The sequence below is a fragment of the Branchiostoma floridae genome, chromosome 3 (assembly GCF_000003815.2).
Source record: "Branchiostoma floridae strain S238N-H82 chromosome 3, Bfl_VNyyK, whole genome shotgun sequence".
NCBI lineage: Eukaryota > Metazoa > Chordata > Leptocardii > Amphioxiformes > Branchiostomatidae > Branchiostoma > Branchiostoma floridae.
Genome location: NC_049981.1, coordinates 16,079,427 through 16,100,532, shown reverse-complemented (window position 1 = coordinate 16,100,532; position 21,106 = coordinate 16,079,427). Strand labels below are relative to the sequence as shown.

The 21,106-nt window shown below is 40.7% G+C and overlaps 1 protein-coding gene, 1 long non-coding RNA gene and 2 other non-coding genes across 5 annotated transcripts in view; 1 reads left to right on the top strand and 3 right to left on the bottom strand.

Moving 5' to 3' along the window:
• The window catches only part of LOC118410815, a 16,719-nt gene extending 11,148 nt beyond the window's left edge, over positions 1-5,571 (bottom strand). Inside the window, exon 1 of the long non-coding RNA XR_004830603.1 lies at positions 5,468-5,571. This is a non-coding gene — a long non-coding RNA (uncharacterized LOC118410815). The remainder of the gene's footprint in view (positions 1-5,467) is intronic.
• A 56-nt stretch (positions 5,572-5,627) lies between these two features.
• Positions 5,628-20,767, top strand: LOC118410795 (DC-STAMP domain-containing protein 2-like). 2 transcript variants are annotated; one of them, XM_035812616.1, is made up of 17 exons: positions 5,628-6,248; positions 6,509-6,682; positions 7,033-7,203; positions 7,996-8,097; positions 8,705-8,872; positions 10,401-10,469; positions 11,016-11,125; positions 11,736-11,839; positions 12,825-12,982; positions 13,247-13,411; positions 15,234-15,401; positions 15,654-15,790; positions 16,692-16,837; positions 17,122-17,252; positions 18,405-18,504; positions 19,205-19,422; positions 19,938-20,767. In XM_035812616.1, exons 1-17 carry the CDS (start codon positions 5,816-5,818, stop codon positions 20,123-20,125), a joined length of 2,742 nt encoding a protein of 913 aa, XP_035668509.1. In that variant the 5' UTR covers positions 5,628-5,815; the 3' UTR covers positions 20,126-20,767. The 2 variants fall into 2 exon arrangements, with proteins under 2 accessions (XP_035668509.1, XP_035668508.1); XM_035812615.1 differs by having other exon boundaries at positions 5,629-6,248; positions 10,398-10,469.
• Trnam-cau lies at positions 11,982-12,053 on the bottom strand. The gene has a single exon. It is a non-coding gene; the product is annotated as a tRNA-Met (tRNA).
• On the bottom strand, positions 17,338-17,410 carry Trnak-cuu. The gene has a single exon. It is a non-coding gene; the product is annotated as a tRNA-Lys (tRNA).
• Positions 20,768-21,106: the final 339 nt, after the last annotated feature.

Sequence of the window (21,106 nt, the reverse complement as noted above, 5' to 3'; positions counted from 1 at the left end):
TACGTTGGGGTATACGCTATCTAAATTCATCTTAAAATTCACGGCCACGTTTAGATAAGTAGCAGTTTGCTCTAGAAGCCGTGTAATAGCCGATTTTAGCGCCCCTTGCCTGTGCATTTCATATTAGTTAATTACGGTCTAGTTCATTAATTAAATCCGGCCCGTAAGATTTGACACTTGTATTGAATACGTTGGGGTATACGCTATCTAAATTCATCTTAAAAATTCACGGGCCACGTTTAGATAAGTAGCAGTTTGCTCTAGAAGCCGTGTCATAGCCGATTTCAGCGTCCCTTTGCTTGCGTATTTCCTATTAGTTAATTCCCTTGTAGTTCATTAATTAAATCCGGCCCGTAAAATTTGACACTTGTATTGAATACCTTAGGGTATACGCTGCCTACATTCGTCTTAAAAGTTCACGGGCCACGTTTAGATAAGTAGAAGTTTGCTCTAGAAGCCGTATGAAAGCCGATTTTAGCGCCCCTTTGCTTGCGTGTTTCCTATTGGTTAATTCCCTTGTAGATCATTAATTAAATCCGGCCCGTAAGATTTCACTCTTGTATTGAATACCTTAGAGTATACGCTATCTAAATTCATTTTAAAAATTCACGGGCCACGTTTAGATAAGTAGCAGTTTGCTCTAGAAGTCCTATAAAAGCCGATTTTAGCGCCCCTTGCCTGTGCATTTCCTATTAGTTTATTACGGTCTAGTTCATTAATTAAATCCGGCCCGTAAGATTTGACACTTGTATTGAATACGTTGGTGTATACGCTTCTCAATTCGTCTTAAAAGTTCACGGGCCACGTTTAGATAAGTAGCATTTTGCTCTAGAAGCCGTATAATAGCCGATTTTAGCGCCACTTTGCTTGCGTATTTCCTATTAGTTAATTCCCTTGTAGTTCATTAATTAAACCCGGCCCGTAAAATTTGACACTTGTATTGAATTCGTTATGATATACGCTGCCTACATTCGTCTTAAAAGTTCACGGGCCACGTTTAGATAAGTAGAAGTTTGCTCTAGAATCCGTATGAAAGCCGATTTTAGCGCCCTTTGCTTGCGTGTTTCCTATTGGTTAATTCCCTTGTAGATCATTAATTAAATCCGGCCCGTAAGATTTGACACTTGTATTAAATACCTTAGAGTATACGCTATCTAAATTCATCTTAAGAATTCACGGGCCACGTTTAGATAAGTAGCAGTTTGCTCTAGAAGCCGTATGAAAGCCGATTTTATCGCCACTTTGCTTTCGCATTTCCTATTAATTAATTCCCTTGTAGATCATTAATTAAACCCGGCCCGTAAGATTTGATACTTATCTTGTATACGTTATGATATACGCTATCTGAATTCGTCTTAAAAGTTCACGGGCCACATTTAGATAAGTAGCAGTTTGCTCTAGAATCCGTATGAAAGCCGATTTTAGCGCCCCTTTGCTTGCGTATTTCCTATTGGTTAATTCCCTTGTAGATCATTACTTAAATCTGGCCCGTAAGATTTGATACTTGTTTTGAATAAGTTAGGGTATACGCTATCTGAATTCGTCTTAAAAGTTCACGGGCCACGTTTAGATAAGTAGCAGTTTGCTCTAGAATCCGTATGAAAGCCGATTTTAGCGCCCCTTTGCTTTCGTATTTCCTATTGGTTAATTCCCTTGTGGATCATTAATTAAATCCGGCCCGTAATATTTGACACTTGTATTGAATACCTAAGGGTATACGCTATCTTAATTCGTCTTACAAGTTCACGGGCCACGTTTAGATAAGTAGCAGTTTGCTCTAGAAGAAGTGTGGCAGCTAACGTTAGACCAAGCTGAAGACAGTGGCTGCTGATTGGGCCTATAATTTGCGCTTAATCGTTGATTTCCTACTTTTTGTTATAATTTATGTTTATATTTGCCTATATTGGTTGGTAATAGACAATATCCAGCTGTGCTTGATATTTATTTAAGCTTTTAACGGAAATTAGGAATTTTTAGTTTCTTCGAATGGGGGTCTGAATCGGATGCTATGTTTTGTCTAATGACGAATCGGCGGCCCAATCGGCGGCTACGAATCGGCGGCCCAATCGGCGGCCAACTTCAGCCTGGTTGGGTGGGTAGGGGTCTGGAGAACGAAGGGGGAGTTGGATAATGGGCCCCCTAGCGGCTTGCTAAGGTACTGCAGCGGTACCTCCATGCTTGATATCTCGCGTTCCGGACATGCTGCGTTTGTGATTTTTGAGCGGTAGGGAGCCCTTAAAGCAGAGAGTGATTGCTGCGAGTTTGGGCCCCCTAGCGGCTTTCTTGGAAGTGCAGGCGCCGGCTTACTCTTCGAACTTTGGACGAGGATAACTGGAGAACGTGTTGACGGATCGTCATGATTTTTGGTATGCAGATGGAATGAGTGATGGCCTGCGTGATGGAATGCTAATTATTTATATGAGACGCTCATTTGCATAATTAATGAGGAAAGTTTATAAGTCCACCTCAGGCCATGATAGGACTTTCAAACTTGTGACATGTGTGGCTGGGAAAGAGAGAAATGTCGATAGATATCAATTATGCAAATGGCGAGCTTATTTGCATAATTAATGGGAAATATGAACGTGTTGCCGGATCGTAATGATTTTTTATATGTGGATAGCCTTAGTGAAGACGTTCATAATGAGATGCTAGTTATGCAAATTAACAACTAATTTGCATAATCAATGTGGGAAGTTTATAAATCCACTGTCTCTCCTTACCTCTGCTTGGACGTGTCTTATTGACAACTGTTCAGTGCCAGGCAAGTAGATCAAGCTTCAGGCTGACCCAGCCCTGCCCCCTGCCCCCTGGGTGCCAATCACTTTAACCAACTAGAGCAGACTTATGTTGAAGGAAAATTGAGGATAGGTTGATCCCATGTGTTTTGAACTTCTGCGGTTTTTTTAATAGTTAGTTCCATGACAAATGGAGATATAGTTTGGGGTGTGCCTGTGTGTTTGTGTTTCCGGGTCATCTTCCACCTGCAATGTGACCTTATAGTACCAACGTCCTTGCTACTCTCGAGTATCAGGTTGCTCAGAGCATTCACTGTTATTACGATAACGTCAGGCCAGTCCAATTCAATGTCTTGGTTCACGGATTGTATTTTTCTGAATTTCAGAAAAAATTGTATCTCAGCTCTAGACTACCAAAATGAAATCGTCTTAGCACAAGCTTTTGCTTGCAGTCTTGCACTCATAGAGGTGTGACTTAATCAAATAACATATATAATTATATGTAATGAGTAGCATACTTATGTCTACAGACATCTTTCTACATAACAAACCTGGTTCATTTGGCAAAGGTATGATTTCGTCGAACTCTACTTTACCCTGTGTTTGTCTGCGTGTCTGTGTGTAAACAAGATAACTCCCTAACGGCTGGGTGGATTGGTTTCATAGTTGGTGTGTTGGTAGTGTGTGATAAAAGCTGAAAATGATTAGATTTTGGGCCCCCTAGCGGCTTCCCTTGGTACTGCAGCGCAACTTCCGGGTTTCCTATTTCGGTGTTCTGAACATGCTATGGTCACGATTTTTGAGTGTTATATAGCTCTTGTGCTCAGAAAGAAATGACATAAGTTTGGGCCCCCTAGCGTCTAGGCTTGGGATAGCAGGGGCATTTTTGTCATAAACTTCTGAAGAGGATAACTCAAGAAGGGAACAAAGGATTTCCATGATTTTTGGTATGTAGGTACCTCGGACAATGTTGTACAAAATGAAATACTAATTGCGGCAAAATAGGAGCAAATTTTCATAATTAATGACAACATTTAATCATAGCAGTTTTTTCTATGTATCTCTTGTCTCGGACGTGATATGGTCTTGAAATTTGGGTGGTAGATAGCTTTCAGTGTCATGACAAAGTAGGGCAAGTTTCAGCCCCCTAACATTTAACTGCGAAACTGGTTAACTGCAGGGGCGTTTTTGTCAAGACATTCCAAAGAGTATAACTGCAGAAAGGATTGAGGGATTGGCATCATTTTAGGCATGCAGGTAGCTTGGGCAAAGATGTTCATGATAATGTGCATGTTATGCAAATGAGGAATTAATTTGCATAATACCCATAAGGGATATGTGCCAGGTGCAGGTGTAACAATAGGAAATAAAAATGAAATGGCTAGGTCACTAAAAAGGTGTAGATTTGGATCTCACTGTTTATCATAAGTAGATATATAAGAACAATGATGGAATAATTTTGCCAAACGTCAAACCATATTAACCCTAGGCACCATCACAAAACAGACTCTTGTTTACCCTGCGTTTGTCTGTGTGTCTGTGTGTAAACAAAATCACTCAAGAACGGTTGGATGGATTGGTTTTATACTTGGTGTGTTGGTAGTGTGTGATGAAAGCTGGAAATGAATAGATTTTGGGCCCCTAGCAACTCCCCTTGGTACTGCAGCGCAACTTCCGGTTTTGCTATCTAGGTGTTCTGAACATACTATGCATGGTCACGATATTTGAGTTTTAGATAGCTCTTGTGCTCAGGAAGAAGCGACGTAAGTTTGGACCCCCTAGCGTCTAGGTTTGGGATAGCAGGGGTATTTTTGTCAAAAACTTCTGAAGAGGATAACTCAAGAAGGGAACAGCGGATTTTCATAATTTTTGGTATGTAGGTACCTTAGACAATGTTGTACAAGATAAAATATTAATTATGCAAAATAAGAGCACATTTGCATAATTAATGAGAATATTCTATCATAGCAGTTTTTTCTATGTATCTCCTGTCCCGGACGATATATGGTCTTGACATTTGGGTGGTAGACAGCTTTTAGCGTCATGACAAAGTGGGGCAAGTTTCAGCTCCCTAACATGTAATTTTGGAACTACAGGGGCGTTTTTGTCAAGACATTCCAAAGAGAATAACTGCAGAAAGGATTAACGGATTGGCATTATTTTAGGCATGCAGGTAGCTTGGGCAAAGATATTCATAATAATCTGCATGTTATGCAAATGAGGAATTAATTTGCATAATTAATGAGGAAGTTGTATAATTCCATTTTTTTGCAATATATCTGGCGTGCAGAATAATTCTAGGTAGACTCTATGTTGGCTACGACAGAGCCCTAGAACAGCTGTCACTTACTTCCCTGCACCTGCTGAGACGCCGCAGTCTTAAAGCTTTGTTTGAAGTTTGCATTGTCTGTGTCGAAGTCCCCATTATCCTCTGGCTGATTACCCCCGAAACGGGGAAGTGTTCATGCCTCTTCATGGCAAAGACTACAAACAAAGAACAACTGCACACAGTTTATATGCAGATCATCCAGATTCAAAAATAGCACACATCCTTTCATATTGTGTCATTGCTAAACGAGTCTTAATGAAGTTTTAATCAAACGTATTGTGTATCATACACCAATTCAGCCTTGTTTGGCTGCAATGATATGTACATGTATATGCGCACTTGTTTTTGGTGCTAATAAACCATTCATTATTATTATCATTATTATTACCTGGTCTTTTACCTTCAACTCCAAAGTCGCGTTACGTTGTCTTCACCTTGAGGACAGAAATCACAAGTAGAATGGCGTTCTTCAGAACGATTTCGTTGTATCCGTTGAAGTTTTTGTTTGTTTCCATGTTCTAGGGAAGGCATGTTCGATACAAAACAAATCACACCGTAAACAAAGCATCATGAGCTGGCTGGGAAAAGTTTGGACAACCATGGTTTCGACTCCCTCATTGACACCACAGAGACTCAAGGGTTCGGTTGGATACGAGAGAAGCTCACAGAAAGGGAAATCCTACAAAATGCTTTAGATAGGATATAATTTTTGTTTCATTTCAGCAAGATTTCCGTGTGAATATACAAGATGTCAGCCTTATTGAAGATGGTCGGCAAGGTCTGCTTCAAGTGTTTCGGGAAATGCTGCAAAAAGTGCTGCAAAAAACTGGGGAAGAAATGCGCCAAGCAGTGTGTCAAATGCTGCAAGAAGCAGTGTAAAAAATGCTGCAAGAGGCGCCTGAAGCAAATGGCCAAAAACAAGGCAAAGGAGATGATGGAGAAAGAGAAAGAAACGAAAGCGTCTGCCCATATCGAGAGGGTGAAGTTTCTTGCTAAACAGTACCATCCCATGGGTAAATGGGACGAGAGGTGTTCTTGTACAATCTGCATTAAGTGTGTGGAGAAGCTGTGTTGTTGTCTATGCACATCGGAAGTGACAGAATCGTCTAACCCCATACGAAGATGCTGCATCACCGGCACGAGGGAGAACAGCATAGCAAAGACCTTCCTCGGTTTTATCTGTGAGTAAATCGATACGATTGTTTCGTTTTGGAAAAGTCACCGGCAATCTGTTCAGGAAGTTAGGTCAAATGTTCCAGAAAAGGTTATCTCATTTCCTGTCTTCCATTCTTTGTGTACGCATGTTTGTTTCCTGAAGGGTGCAAGTAGTAAAATACATAGACACAATAATGGTAATGAATAAAGCAAGCATTTCAGAAATTAATCTAAATATTTCACTAAGGTATGAGATCTTCAATTTCATGTTGTCTTTGTGTTCTAGCTGGCCTAATGTTAACGGTTCTCCTGTACTATTTGATGATCCGCCACATGAACTACTCCAAGGGAAGCGCGGATACAGCTGGCTGTATCCTTGGAGTCATCCTCACGGTGGGCATGGCCGTGTCAGCCAAGTTCCGCTGCACCATCCTCCTCATGCTACCCAACTTCTTCTCAAGTACGTATGGCAGCTGAAATCTGTTCACACACATTGCTTAGGCAACCACGCTTCTTTTGTTTCAAAGACTGAAATGTGACGAGAACAAGCAACTGTCTGCTCTTTCTAAGAAAATAGATGACATTCACAGCTTGGCTAGCTCAGTCGGTAGTGCATGGGACTCTTATCCCAGGGACATGGGTTCGAGTCCCACGTTGGGTGCATTTCTCTTGCAATAATAATCAATAATGAAAATCTTTATGAATAACTCCGACTTTCACTGTAAGTGACATTTCCCAGTTATATGATTTATCTTGTGAGTTGTAGATTCGGGAAAAACTTTTACCCAAAACTGCTCTTATGATACCTAGGCCGCGGCCGGTCTGTTGCGATGGCGTACGCCATGGTGTTGGTGATGTCCGGTCCTTACGTCAACCTGCAGCACAACATCGAGGTGGGGTCACGGAGCATGTCATGCGGGTCAGCTCTGGCTGCGAACCAATCAGAGGCTCTGGCTGATCTCATCATGTCGCCAGTCTCGCGTGAGTACATGTGACAGTGGGTTCAAGCACCGTCAAATCGACTTTGCAAGAGGGATCGGGCCTTTTGGCGTAATGGTTTGCGTGTTGGGTTTGTGATCTGGTGGCGCATGGCCCGGATTCGTCGCTGGCTCGATCCCGGGAGCCAGCGGAGTGTTTCTACCAACAAGCAAACCATTACATCAATACCCCACGGCCGTGACACACACGTAAACGTCACATCGCTTATATTCTCGCGATACCTGAAACAGAAAGCCATACTTGTGTGCATTGTGCAAAATGTTATAAATGTTCGCGGTTTTAATGTTCAACAACGTGACCTCGAGCTCAGTTTTCTTCTGTGCGCCTTTGTTGCATCCACCGCTAACAGTCCATGTGACCCTATAGTGAAATTAAAAATCATCGGGAACGTTTCCCCACCTTTATAGTTCATGATATACTGCTGCATGTTTCTTACCAACTTTCCTTTTAGTTTTCAGAAAGAACAGAAGAAGTTAACAGAAGAAAGGCCAAACCCACCGTCAGAAACTTGACTTGATTGATAAAGTATTTCACACGTTACCAGAATCTCCTATCAACTGAGTTGTCCAAAGCGAGCTAGAGGCTGGCTCGTCTCTACTTGACAGTAGCTCTGCGACATGTAGCCCGGCTAGCTCAGTCGGTAGAGCACGGGACTCTTCATCCGTGGGTCAAGTTGGGCGAAATACATGTCTTTTTTAGGAAAGTTTTATTTTGCTTCATGGAGCAATTTCTGACAAATATCTGAATATTTACTTTGATCGCATTTCGTCACAGATATAATAGACGCTGTAGAAGACGTCATCCAACAGCTGCAGGAAGCCGCAGAGAAAGCCAAGAGGGGGTTTATAGCCGTCAGGGACACCATTTATTCAGTAGGTACGTGTTGAACGTCAAGTAAATGCTTCACAAGCAATTTTAGTGTCTATAACGGGGCGATGGCAAAAAATGACAGGAAATGCAAAAGGGTCCTAATCTTATCTACGCCGGAAAAAAGTCACAAACATGTTTCGCAGTTGCCAGTCCATTAATACTTGGCGGAAAATATTGTTTGTCATTGAACAAGTAGGACAATGTTTTTAGCAGCGGGTGGTTTCGATCCACCGACCTTTTGGTTATGGGCCCAGCACGCTTCCGCTGCGCCACGCTGCTCTTTGCAATTTAAATCTTTTATTAAAGATTCTTCTTCACCAATGAAAAATTTTGAAAATTATGAGATGAACAAAAGAGGGAGAAAGAGTGAACAAAAACAAGAAACACGTCTCCCCCATACTTCGTGGTTTCAAGTGAGTATGCGCAGCGTGGTGCATTGTGGGTAACATATCAAAGTTGAAGGTCCCTGACAATTACCCACAATGCATCATACTGCTAATGCGTACTTCAAACCGGGAAAGAAATTTTCAGGACAACAGTGCTATACTGTAACAAGAAAAGAAAAAAATAATTGAAATTGAACAGCCATTTGAGCATGTTTTTATCACCACAGGAAATACCATTAAGAAGGCGGCAGAATGGCTGGACAGCCTTGCGGAAGGGTGCGGAGATAAAATGGACGCCTTGGAAGTCTGCTTAGACCAGATGCTTTACAAAAACTGTTTTTTTTGTGGCATGATCCCGTGGAGTATTCGGCAAGATATGTGCAAAACTGTGAACAGTAAGTATAATATGGATGAAAACCTGCATTTAAACTTAATAAGCTACTTCTATGACCAGATTTCTACAGTAGGCTATTAAGAAGATGATACTAGTACAACAGTGGATGGTTTGAACCCAAATAGTTTCCAAAATAATCCCGAGTCACAAAATCTCACAAAAAGGCATAATTTGTAAATTAAAGAATATCTTACCCATGTTGGGTCAGGTACCATAAATGAACATTCTTTCATCTGTGTAAATCTGTTTTGATGCATTTTTATTATTCCTCCATGAAATGTCATGGAGGTTATATTTTCACTAGAGTTTGTGTGTGTGTGTGTGTGTGTGTGTGTGTGTGTGTCTGTATGTCTGTGAACAAGATAACTCAAGAACGGCTTGGTGGATTGGTTTCATACTTGGTGTGGTGGTGGGGTGTAATGAAAGCTGAAAATGATTAGATTTTGGGTCCCCTAGTGGCTTCCCTTGGTACTGCAGTGCAACTTCCGGCTTTGTTATCTCGTTTTCTGAATACGCTTTGGTCACGATTTTTAAGTGCATTTTTGTCAAAAACTTCTGAAGAGAATAACTAAAGAAGAGAACAATGGATTTTCATGATTTTTGGTATGTAAGTACCTTAGACAATGTTGTACAAGATAAGATATTAATTATGCGAAATAGGAGTACATTTGTATAATCAATGAGAATATTCTATCATTGCAGTTTCTTCTATGTGTCTCTTGTCCCGGACATGCTATGGTCTTGACATTTGGGTGGTAGATAGCTTTTAGTGTCATGACAACGTGGGGCAAGTTTCAGCCCCCTAACATTTAACTGTGAAACTGCAAGGGCGCTTTTTTGTCAAGACACTTCAAAGAGAATAACTGCAGAAAAAGGAATGAAGGATTGTTATCATTTTAGGTATGCAGGTATCTTAGGTTAAGATGTTCATAATGATATACATGTTATGCAAATTATGGCTTAATGTGCATGATTAATGAGGAAATTGTATAATTCCATTGTCAATAACTGGACTTTTTATGATAGGTGGAACATACGTATATACCAAATATGCAAATGAGGAACTGATTTGCATCATATATACATGTCTTCCTTGCCCTTCCAACGACCAGGAGGTCAAGGGAATAGGTAGGTAGGTATATGAAAAATTGCAAAACCGTTTAATGATTAATGACGAGAATTCTATAAGTGTTACATGTGTACGTTATCCAATGATGAACATCACCATGCATAAATCATGTAAATGTGTATTTGCATAATATTTACAAAATGTCTAAATATTTCATGGAGGTATCAGGTCGCCGAACTCTAGTTGAACATTGATTTTTTAATTGAATGCCAACACGGTGATTTCCGACCTGGGCTTCATAAGCAAATGCGTCATACGTCAGTGTGACCTCGAGGGAAAACTGGCACACATTTGCAATGTTGACGGTATTTCATTGCGCAATTTGGCGTAGTTCAGCAAGCCACCGTTTTGGGTAAGTTTTCAATGACATGTGCCCTTTGTCTGTTGTTTCCGATAGAAGTAGTCGGAAAGGCTTTGTGTAAGGCAACGAAAAAGATCAAGGACATGGCTCACAAGCTGATTGTTACGCGTAAGTAAAACATAGCTTACAGTGCAAACATTTGTAACTTATTACCATCACCAGAAGGTTGTTCTTTCGGTTCCGTCTGTTTGAGAATCCGTACGTCCATGTGGATAGATCTTCATGATATTTGCTAGGCAAAACGTGTTGGAAAGACGAAGGTCAAATTTGATAATGGACCCCCTAGCGACCTCTTGTGGTAATGTAGTGGAAGTTCCGGTTTAAGATCTCTTTTTCTGGAAAACTGTTCCCTTCCTTCACTACTTCAGTGTGCTCTTGCCCTCAGTATGCTCTATGGTGTATTGACTTATGGAAGAAATTATGTCATGTTGATCCGTGCAATCTATTAACTTCAAGGTTAATATCATTTGGCGAAGGTATGATATTCTACAGCTCTAGTATATGCTATGATACTATTGCTCACGCAAATGGAGAAGAAGTATGGTAACAAATATGGTTATCTAGGCAAGTAAAGCAGAAAACTATAACTGTCTTGAAGAGCTGTATTGTGCCTTTCTGATACAAGATGTTCTGTTTCTGCTCGTCCGCATTCAGCTGCCGCAAATGCTATGAAAAACCTGGAGCGCGAGTTCTACTTTGACGTGGACATCTATCACAACTACACTCTTGTGAAGGACGTATCTAAGTCTGGCAAAGAGATCAGGGTAAGCTATGTGTGCCCTGGAGGGAGTGCATGTATCATGTAGTAACACATGAAGCTTTGGTGTTTTTTTTTAATTCCAGGTAGAATGTTATTTAGTACAAGATGAATTAAAGCAAATGGATTAAATCTCAAAAGAGCTAGACGTTTCACATCGTATCTTCTACCTTTCGTCCTAAAACGTCGCCACAAGCAAAAACAAATGAGTACTATCTAAAACGTCTAACTCTATAGTTGTTGATTTATTTTGTGTTGTGAAATATCAAGTGGATTGCTCTTTGCTAAAGTGTACCACACACACAAAAATCCAATATTTTATTGTAAGACAAAAGTGTATCGCCCAACGTTGGGCTGGAACCTACGACACTTGGGATTTAGATTCCCATGCTCTGCCGACTGTGCTAGCCGGGCTGAGATGACAGGCGCACTCTGTCAGCTCGAGTTCTGCTGGCCTCGCCACAGACAACTCAGTTGATTGGGGATGTTTGCCGGTAATGCTTTGTCCAATATAAAATGGAATAGGCAAGACAATTGTTGAATATATTACACCACCTTGTTTTTTATTGAGTATTTGGCCTCTGGCTAGGCAGTAATCATAAGTGTTGAATCAACAGGAAGAAATCCTTCAAGAGATCAAGGGAAGAACAGAGACATTCAGGACACTGATCCGGTCTGTAAGCAATGTCATGGTCATCACCTTTCTCGTCTTGTACATCAAGTAAGTTGGGAATTATATACAGATAAAATCATAGGTTAGTTGTAAATATGTCTAGCTAATTTTGAAAATAGATATGATTTATGTGCATAAGTGTTCTGCATAAAATGCAAAAGAATATCTCATTGACTGAACAAAACGATCTTAGCAGCGGGTGGTTTCGATCCACCGACCTCTGGGTTATGGGCCCAGCACGCTTCCGCTGCGCCACGCTGCTGTACTGGAACAGAGTTTCCAATAAACTCTTCATAAACAATAACAAATGAACATCAGATGATAAGAATGCACTGATTGAATCTATTTTGTAGAAGAAAGATTAACAGATATATCAAGCTTGTGGTTTTGATCCACGTCTTCACAAACAATAAGAAATCAACATCGGAAAATAATAAACAAATTAAAAAATGTACCTACGAAATCTGCTCAAAGAAAAGAAAGTTTGGAAAAAAATCTAGCAGCGGGTGGTTTCGATCCATCGACCTCTGGGTTATGGGCCCAGCACACTTACGCTGCGCAACGCTGCTTCTTATGATCTAACCTCTCACCTTAAGCTAATCATCTACTCAAGTAGATCACCTGTACATTACTAGTACATATTGACAGACAATAACTGGTCTTCTGACCAGTTTTTTAGTGGCGAAGGCATTTGGACTTACTCAGTTTGATTACAAAACTAATTTAGATAGCGCTAAAGAAACTCATCTTGCTATGTAGTAGTAGTTCTTCGATATCACATGAGTACCTTCTTAGCGTGCTTATATCGCTCCTCATTTATTCCCGACATATTCACGATAAAGGAAGTATCTACACGTATAGGGCATGCATGGTTAAGATGGGTTGTGAGTGCCATGTTATTTTACAAAACATACATCGCGTAATTCACCAGAAGCGGAATTCCACAAACGATAGGCTGGTTCATTGATACATTATTATCTATTTTTCTGGAGTGGGATGCCCCTTTAATGCTTGCCATTACTGTTTTACCCAGGGCCGTTAGCTACCGGAGGAAGTACATGACCAAGGACAGGTTTGACAACTTGTACATTACGGAAGAGTTTAAAGCCATGGACAAGAAGCGGAATGATATGTGGAAGGAAACCGTCCTGCCTCTAGATTACAGAGACTACTACAGATACATCCATCCCGGTAAGGGTATTGCCATATTTGACATAATGCAAAACTAGTACATAAAATATTGCTCTGTTGTTAGAAAAGATACATTGATACGTTCAGCCCACCTTATGGTATCGAGATCTTAGAGATCAGCGTATATTAGCCTTTATTGTTTAATAGGTAGAGTGTTGAGTTTTTGCAGGTACTTCTCTTTTGTGACAATACGAAAGTCACTGTAATTTTTGTTGGGTCAATATTAATCCTTCGTACGGTAAACCATCTGTCCGTTCCTTCCAGCCGGTTTCCGCATGTGTAAGGCGGAGAAAAACAACCTCGGCAAAGGTCTGATCTTCTGGCTGATCAACGTCATCTACGGAGGGTTCATCATGGCCATGGACTGGTCGCAGTGGTGGCTGCTCACGATGGTCGCGATCCACGCCGACATGCAAATTGACGCCAACCGTGAGTCAACCCACAATACTATGCGACACTTTGCTCGGACAAATGTCTGCCGTGTTTGGGCATCATTAGAATATTTCTTTAACGAATACCTTTCTTTAATTCTTGTCACGCAAAATATCCCATGAAATGTAATATTAGAAAGTATTTCTTTGTGGCGGAAGGTGTTTTTCCCCTTAATTTTATTCACAAATCATAACGTTACAATACAGAACATTGTAAGCTATTTACCTACACATGTATCACTATAGAAATATACACAAATAAAGAAATCATTATAGAATATTCACATTAGTATTTTCCTACCATTTTACACAGTGGTCTAACTTCTAGGCACGTGCATTCATGCACGTTTACATATTGTTGCAGGGGCCATTCCCTCTACCTTTTTTTTGCTAGCGTTTGAGGTTGAAGACATATTTATTTATTACAAATGTAACGAGAATACCAAACTGAATATCTTTATGAAATATTTACCATCAACTCTTACCGATTCCACCAGATGCCATATTACCGCCACATAAGAAACAAGATAGCTTATAAATAAAGCTGGCCGGGGCGAAGATAGGGATAACTGGTTGGGTGTGGTGAGTGTGATGGCATCATGAGCTTGTCTAGCAGAGAAGAAAAAAACGCGAAGCCGAAAAGCTCAGTGGGCATGTCTCCACCGTCAAGGAAATTCGTGTGCTTTTCTCATGGTCAAGGGCAAAGGATGCTTTGCAATACTTTATTGTCATTACGGTACATGATAACGTCACCCTTACCATCGACGACCCAAAACGCAGCGTGTATCCAGAATAGCAACGGACTCTTGGCTTATGATTAAATACTAGAGGAAACGACAGACAAATATAAGATTGCAATGTATCATGAGCTCTTTCTGTCGAAGATATTTTGTAATATTTTATTAGCGGTTGAATACATAAATGTACCAATGCAGCATCAGCAACCCTGTGGTTTCTATCTGTATCTGTATACAGTCAAACCTGCCCAAGACGACCACCCGGGGACCAGACAAGAACGGTCGATTTGGACAGGTGGTCGCTGAGAAGAGTATCGACTCAAAACATGCCCTATGCAAAGTATAACGGTTTCCGTTGTGCTTAATGGCAAATAGCAAGCACACTGCACGCACGCAAAGAACAATGTATTTAATGTCAAATACAACACGCACACTGTAAATTGTAAATTTAACCCCAGCTTTTATACGATACAGTATAATATTTGTACACTAACGTTTTAGACAGTAAGGGAACTTTGATCCTGTCAGTTACCATACAAGCCTTTATGCGTCGCTGTGTTCTTGATCGCCGTATCTGAAATAACTACGGTGCACCTTTCGAATTCTATGCCCGGTACGTCCCAATAGCGTACTTACCCAAGGGTGAATGTACAGTACAGTTGGACAAAAGCACTCACACAGATCTTTCTTTAAAAGGTATGAGCTACACAGATCTTTCTTAGAAATTTCCTCCCATATTACAGTAGACTGCCCCATTGACCCACCCATTGACCGCCGCAATCTTTATTCTAAACATAACATCGTGATGGCAGTCAAAATCCGATTAGGAAATGTGTTGATGGGGAAATACTTCAGGGAAAATAGATAACCTACCGCCCAACATGGGGCTCGATCCGACTGAGTTAGCAGGGCTGTTATAATTATTATGCGGAAAATCAACATCATCCAGCTAACGAAAAGACACATCAATCGCGTCGAAGACAAGTATCAAAGTGGTTTGTGGCTAAAAAGGTATCTGAAATATACTAGTGATTTTATATCTACTCACTTCTCACTAGTAAACTTTTCCTTGTCCCTCTTCAGCTCCCCACCGTATCGGCATGCAGATACATGGGGACGGGATGTTAGCGGATATGTACCGTGTGATCATCACCAGTTTTGACCCCATAGCGGCGGAAGACTTCACCTTCGACACAACCAAGTGTTTACCTAATCCAAGATTCCCAGACCTTTCCGTGTACAAGAGAATAGGTAGGAATATGTGAATAAGTTAATAAGCATAAACAATTTGATAACAAAGATATTGTATAATCAACAGCTGACCGACTGTTTTCTTACTGGTGACAAAATATCGTCATTTTACATTTACCAATTTCAACGTAGACAATTTTTTACAGCGATAGTAAAGATTTCGTTACTTTTAACAAAGACAATTCATTATACTGAGATACCTTTAATCATTGTCTACAATATATCAATTTGCTATTTTTCCCCTTTTATTAGGTTTGATTTACGGTGCTTGCCTGTTCACCGTTATTTTCGAGTCCTACGGATTGCGCCTGCGCAGAGCGACCTGTGCAAGCTACTTTCCCGACCGGGAACGAGAACGAGTTGTCTGGCTGTACAACCACATGCTGAAGGTCGCCATTTTTAAACTTGGAATGTTTCGAAATTCGTTATGTCTTGTCATGTATTTTCACCTGCTTAGTTTGAATGGATTGTTCTATTTTTGTTCATGGAATGTGAGATTGAAAACCACGTCTTCCTACAAGAGAAGGTAAATAGCTTGATTTTTTACTGTTCTGTATATAACCATGTTGTCCAATATATATAGCGTTTTCACCACACGGTTAGATATGGTCACCCAAGTCTCGTGAAATATCGCGTGAACAGAGTTGCAGTACATGACGTAACTTATAAGATATATAGTAGAGTGGACTCATCCCTCAGCTAACCGACATCTATCGCACGTCCACACCCATCCCTCAGTGAGACATCTGGAGCCGCGTAGTTCCAGTTCCCTAACCTTTATTCAGCCTGTCGGCCAAGATGTCTCACTGAGGGATGAGTGCGGTGCGATAGATGTCGGTCAGCTGAGGGATAAGTCCACTCTACTTATAAGATATGTAATTGCTTTTTATGACATAATTTCTGTGGTTTTGCGTCAACATCCTACGTTTGCCTCAGTCATCACCTGCCCATGGCCAAAAGGCACGCAACATTGCCTTCAGCAAGAAACCAGTAGGCCCCGCGAAGGCCTTTTAGACTGCCTGATTGACTACGTGAAACTGTACTACAATCAGAACGTCAAGATGGCACACTATGTGCTAAAATGGCTGCAGGACCAGGCAGCGGACAAGGCACAGTGGAAAGGAATGTACAAGAACATTAACGAGGACACACACTGATTTGGTGTGCCGATGACAGTTAAGATCGATAAGAACTGTACATTTGCACCTAAGACCAGTTTATATTATCATTATTATTATTATTATTTGCGTCAACAAGTCACATAAAAATGTAAAGTTTCGTTTTTCTTAGAGAAAAGGGGGCCTAGCGGCGACCCTGAGAAAGTGGGCGGCGCGAAAGGCGATAGAACGAATGGCAGAAGAGGCTGATCAGGAGGTTTCGTTTGGCCCAGACCGAGAAGAATACGACTCAAACGTGCTGGACAGGTGTGCGTCAAGGTGAGTGTTGGAAATTTATCTAAAGAAGGAAATAAATAAGCCATCTCACAGATCTGAGTGCGCATGTGCAATCGTACGTGATGCATTGTGGTCTAAGGTCAACGTTTATTTACAACTCTTTGCCTAGACGTGTTTACATGGTTTACTGGCCGTTTTTTTTAATTTATAAAACATGTTCAACACTTTAAAGCAATTGTACATGTTATGGACATGTCGACAGTATAGAATTTGTATCATTCTACTGATCTGATTTTTTCTCTCTTCTCTGTTGCACGTGTCGATAGCTTTCCATGTGTTGAAAGGCTGTTGAAAATGTGCGGCTGGAAAGGGAAGAAGTTCTGCATATCTTGCGCCAAACCAGGAAAGCAGGAGGACAAAAAGAAGTTTAAACATTGCGAAAATGCCGGCTGCAAAGGTGTGTGATAAGTCATCTTTTTCATCTCACAGGCACTTGATACGTAAGCCTTAAAATAAGGCTGTCTGAGAGAAAAAAATAATGTCGCCCAACGTGGGGCTCGAACCCACGACCCTGGGATTAAGAGTCCCATGCTCTACCGACTGAGCTAGCCGGGCTGTGATGATGTATGGTCATAGAGAGGAGTGGGTACCGGTACAGCAAATTCAGGTCCAGGTCCGGTTCAGGTCCAAAGGATTAGGTCCAGGTCCGGACCTGAACCTGGACCTGATTCAGTATGACTCATACCAATGGTCCATTTCACTACAAAGAAATCTGTTTGGTGGAGTATTAGACTTACACTGGCATTTTAAAATCCTACAACGCTAACTGCAACTGTGCAATTGGCTGTAAAACATGGTAGAAATTACTATAAACTCTGCTCTACTTCACTCTTGTTATTTTCCACTACCTGCAAGCGCCAAAACGTGTGAATGCCTGATAAAATAATCTGTTAATTTTCTAATCGGTCCAACATCCGGTCCACCTAATTTTTTCAGGTCCGGTTTTTCTGGACCGGTCCAATAAGAAAAACCGGTTTTGTACCGGTACGCTGTACCGATACCCAGCCCTAGTCATAGACAATAAATTTGACCAAATGTAAATTTGTAAACCATCAAATAACTTTAATATAACCTGTGCTCGTGCAATTTAAAATAGTTCTAAAACCTTTATATACATATGTAGGACCCTTAATGTTCCGGAACTAAACATATACATGCATAAACAATTCTTTGACATTTTTTTGGTGTACATGGTTTCGCTACCCATCTCCGTTTCTTTAGCCATTGGGCCGCACAGTTGTGTAACCATTACAGCAAGGTGCTAGCCCATTTGTGGTGGCGTGTGTTCAACTAGTACTGCCGTCAACTCAGACGTCAACTCAGTTGCTCATAAAGTGATAAAGACCAAATTGAAAGATTTTAGTCTCAATAGGACATGTGCATCTAACTTTGTACCATATTTCATTTCAGTCGATTAAAATGAATCTGTTATGAAACCACTTGCATTGCTTTCTGACTCACACTCGTAGTATCCGAATCACGGGTTAATTGATAACTCTGATACTAGAAGGCATGAGTAGACAAAATGTACGTTCCCCTTCCTACACAGGGATATTTTGTTTGGCTTGCTGGGTCCAAATCAACAACACCTGCACACTGTGTATGCGCCCTGTGGACTATTCAGATGCTGCGTACGTCAGTGAAGAACTGTGAGTTGATCACGTGCTTGTACATGTGTTCTGAAAGTCATCAACAAGCTTATCTGTGGCGATAACGTTCTTATCTACGGTCAGAAGTTCAGGAAATCGGATACAATGTATCTTTTTCTAGTAGTATCTTATTTTTATGAGCTATCATCGAAAATACAAGAAGATTAAACACGACAATGTTCTCCTAAAACTTACTAAGTTACGCACGAGGCGGTGCGGCTGTAGAAATCGAAACATCTCATTGCTTGCGCACACTACGAGATCGTAACGCCTTGATGAACACCACTTGGCATGCACTGTATATGGTGATTTGCTACGTAGATGATTTTGTATGTATGTTAATACTTTACATTACTGTACGAAGGGACAACTATGCTGCAGTGTAATGTGAACCAGTCAGAATTGTCAAGAGGAAGGAGACAGATGGTCACCCAACGTCTGTTGAGAAAACAACATCACTACTTCCATAATCATATCCACTTGTCTGAGTGATTGCTTTTTAACATATCTATCTTATTACCTTGATGTCTGGTCTTTATCGACGGAACGCTTGTGTACAAAGAGTCTTGTTGTTCAGTGACCTCAATATCCATATGACCTCAGTGATTTGTTGGCAGGGTCCGAATGCGCAAATCCTGATCCCTTTTCCTGAATTGGTTTTAAAAATTGGAGGTGCTAACTTCTTTTCTGGCTCCTGTAGAGATTCTAGTGACGAAGAGGAAGTAAGAAAACTCCACCAAGCTAGAAAGAAGCGCAGCTCGGGATCAGAACTGAGGCTGCGACGACTGAAGAAAGAACAGAAGATGGCAGAAAAGCAAGAGGGTGAAGAGGAAACAAAGCCTCCTGAGGCCAGCGTGGAGGAATCAGACGACAGTGATGCCGACACTGACCTGGACATGGGTTACCAATACACCTCAGGTAAAATGTTACTATGGTAACTTCTGTCATAACAACAAGGTCATATGTAACATTTCTTTCGGTGCATGTTGACTTCGAGTACACATGAGTTTTGCAAGAATTATGAGTTTGCAATTGCCATTATCTGCCCAGATACGCCGGAACAAAGAGTCGACGACGTAATTATTGACATGACATTATTCAATTTCTTGATTTTTACAAAATACGTTGTTCTTCCGTGTATGATTTCATCAGGTTGGTAAATAAGTGAAAATCTTTGCTGGCCTTTGTTGCTCAACCAAAAGGATTTACCTAGCAAAGTTCCGGTAGTCCTTTGTAAACCATGATGATGAGAGGGGATACAAGCTCAGCCACGTTTGGGATCGCATTCTTACCACTATTACGCCAATTAGCGGCGGGAAGCAGGACCAGTCATTATTGTATTGGTAGCAGAAAAACTATCTAAACGTTGGGAGCTAGATCATTTTCGTTGTGCAACAAAGAGCAATACCGAATTGTCATATATCTCCTCCTAGCCGATTCTGAGTCCGATTCTGAAGATAATGACGCAACAAGAGTGAGGAGCAACATTGAACTGGTGACTTTCCAAGACGTGACTTGCGCAGTAGAACACAGTGGATATGACGGGAATTACATCGGACAGGATCAGACATACCAATACGGACACGACGACCTAACGGATATACGTATAGACAGACAGTAGTACTTGCATACAAATATAGTGATTCTACCACTTCTTCTCTTTGATTTACAGTGGGAATCGATAACTTGTGTAATCTTGCTATAGACTACAGGACAAAGACCTTTATATTAACAAGAGTTCAGAGACCTCATACCGGCATGACATATTCATTTTTTGTAAATTTCTTGTTTTATCTTGTTTCATTGATTATGCAAATACCTCTGTAGGAAGCGTAAATCTATCTTAAATGGTGATCTTCTCCACACAAAAATAGAATACTACATTGGACATGTGACAGTCTATTCCTTTGGCAGAATTCCCTATCATAATAATAATAATGGTTTATTTCACAGAAGCATTTCGCTGCCTTTAGGCTGAATTGCACACTCCTTTCACAAGAGAGTCAAAAATCGACTGTGGGCATTACAATTGATTAATATACAGCTGGGTAAAATCCTATACATAAAATTTACAGCCTTAAGATTAAAAGTATTTTTAAATTCTATTGATATGATTTACAGCAACAGGATAATCTCAGCGTTTGTAATGCTTTCTAATCTTGAACATTTTACATCGGTGGTCGATACAATACATGATCAATTAACAATACAATAACAATACAAGAAATAAAATTTGATGGGGTTTTCATTCACATATCAACTTCATGCACCTTGTCTACATACTGTTATTTATGTTATATAAATAGAGGCACAGGAATCGGGCACGCAGAAATCCGGCACGCAGGAACCCGGAACGGAGAAATGCTATAGGAGGATCTCCAACTTTGCATGCTCTTTTCCGCAAGGTCTTTTTGATTTCCCGTAATTCGTAGAGAAGCTATTCAATTACTAATTTGCAGTGAGGACTGGAAATTTTGCCGTAAATATAAAGCGAAGCCAGTGCATTTCACGTAAAGCGTAATCGACCCTCGGTACACAGGTAGACATGTATATATTATGCAAATCAGTTCCTCTTTTGCATATTTGGTATATGCTTATACTC